Source organism: Neopelma chrysocephalum, unplaced genomic scaffold (genome assembly GCF_003984885.1).
Source record: "Neopelma chrysocephalum unplaced genomic scaffold, ASM398488v2 Primary Assembly neopelma1_94017, whole genome shotgun sequence".
Taxonomy (NCBI): domain Eukaryota; kingdom Metazoa; phylum Chordata; class Aves; order Passeriformes; family Pipridae; genus Neopelma; species Neopelma chrysocephalum.
This window is the reverse complement of record NW_020922726.1, coordinates 1-1,526: the sequence shown is the minus strand read 5'-3', so window position 1 is coordinate 1,526 and position 1,526 is coordinate 1. Positions and strand designations below refer to the sequence as shown.

The window sequence follows — 1,526 nt, the reverse complement described above, 5'->3', positions numbered from 1 at the left end:
GCTCCTCCCCCTCCATTTCGCCCCTCCCTCCCCTGCACAAACCACGCCCACTCCAGGCCGAGGCTCCGCCCCTTTTTCCACTTTATTGAGGTTTTTGTGTTTTTTCGGGGGGATTTTGGGGTGTTTTTGGGGTGGGGGTGGGGGGAGGGGGTTTTGGGGGGGGGTCCCTCAGCCCCTCTTGGCCCTCTCGGCCTCGTCCAGGGCGGCCACGCCCCTCAGGGCCCCGCCCAACTGCAGCAGGTTCAGCAGCACCTTCAGAGCGGCCAAAGGGGCCGAGAGCCAGAGACCGACCCGGGCCAGGCCGGGGCCTCCCGGGAACACTGCGGGACCAGTACGGACCAGTCAGGACCAGTACGGACCAGTACGGACCAGTATAAATCAGTACAGACCAGTATAAACCAGTATAAATCAGTATAGACCAGTATGGACCAGTAACACCCAAAGCCCCGCCCGGGCCAGCCCGGGGCCTCCCGGGAACACTGTGGGACCAGTACAGACCAGTCAGGACCAGTCAGGACCAGTATAGACCAGTATAAATCACTATAAATCTGTATAGACCAGTATAAACCAGTATGGACTGGTAATACCCAAAGCCTCACCCGGGCCAGCCTGGGGCCTCCCGGGAACACTGCAGGACCAGTAAGGACCAGTCAGAACCAGTATAGGCCAGTACAGACCAGTATAAATATGTATGGACCAGTATAGACCAATATAAACCAGTACGGACCAGTCAGGACCATTATAAACCAGTACAGACCAGTATAAACTAGTCTCTCCCAGTCCCTCCCAGTGCCATCCCAGTCCCTCCCAGTGCCCCCCAATCCCCTCCCAGTCCCTCCCAGTCCCTCCCAGTCCCTCCCAATCCCCTCCCAGTCCCTCCCAGTCCCTCCCAGTGCCCCCAGTCCCACCTGGGGGTCCCTCCCCGAAGCTGAGCAGGTAGAGGCAGCAATAAAACCCCTCGTTGCCGGCGCAGAGCAGGAACAGGAGGGGCTGAAAGGGGGCGGGGCCAAAGGGGGAGGGGGCGTGGTCAGCATCACCAAAAGCCCCTCCCCCTCATCAAGCTCCGCCCCCTCCCTTTCAGTCCCTCCCCACTCCCATCAAGTCCCTCCCACTCCCATCAAGCCCCTCCCTCCCCACTCAGACACTCCCCCCAACATCAAGCCCCTCCCACCTTCAAGCCCCCCCCCTCCCAAGCCCCTCCCCCCCCCCCTTAAGCCCCTCCCCCCCCCATCAGGCCCCTCCCACCCCATCAGGCCCCTCCCACCCCCATTAGGCCCCTCCCACCCCCTTGAAGCTCCTCCCCCTCTCACCCTGGACTCGTAGTAGCGCCGGAGCAGGGGGTGCCCCTCCCCCCCCACGGCCTTGTGGGTGGAGGCCCCTTGGAGGGCGGAGCTTATTTTGGGGGGAGAAAGGGGCGTGGTCAGTCGCTCGGACACGCCCCTTCCACATCAGGCCACGCCCACTCAAGGTTTGCCCCCGCCCCCCCAAAGCGGCTCGTTAGGGACATCAATTGAAAACCCAGGCCA

The 1,526-nt window shown here is 62.4% G+C and overlaps 1 protein-coding gene across 1 annotated transcript; it reads right to left on the bottom strand.

The window, feature by feature from the left end:
* Positions 1-106: 106 nt before the first annotated feature.
* On the bottom strand, positions 107-1,448 carry CDIPT (CDP-diacylglycerol--inositol 3-phosphatidyltransferase; the record flags this gene model as incomplete). Its single annotated transcript, XM_027707617.1, has 3 exons — positions 107-320; positions 909-990; positions 1,311-1,448. Coding segments are annotated over 3 exons (372 nt in total), but the record flags the coding sequence as incomplete, so codon positions are not given.
* Positions 1,449-1,526: the final 78 nt, after the last annotated feature.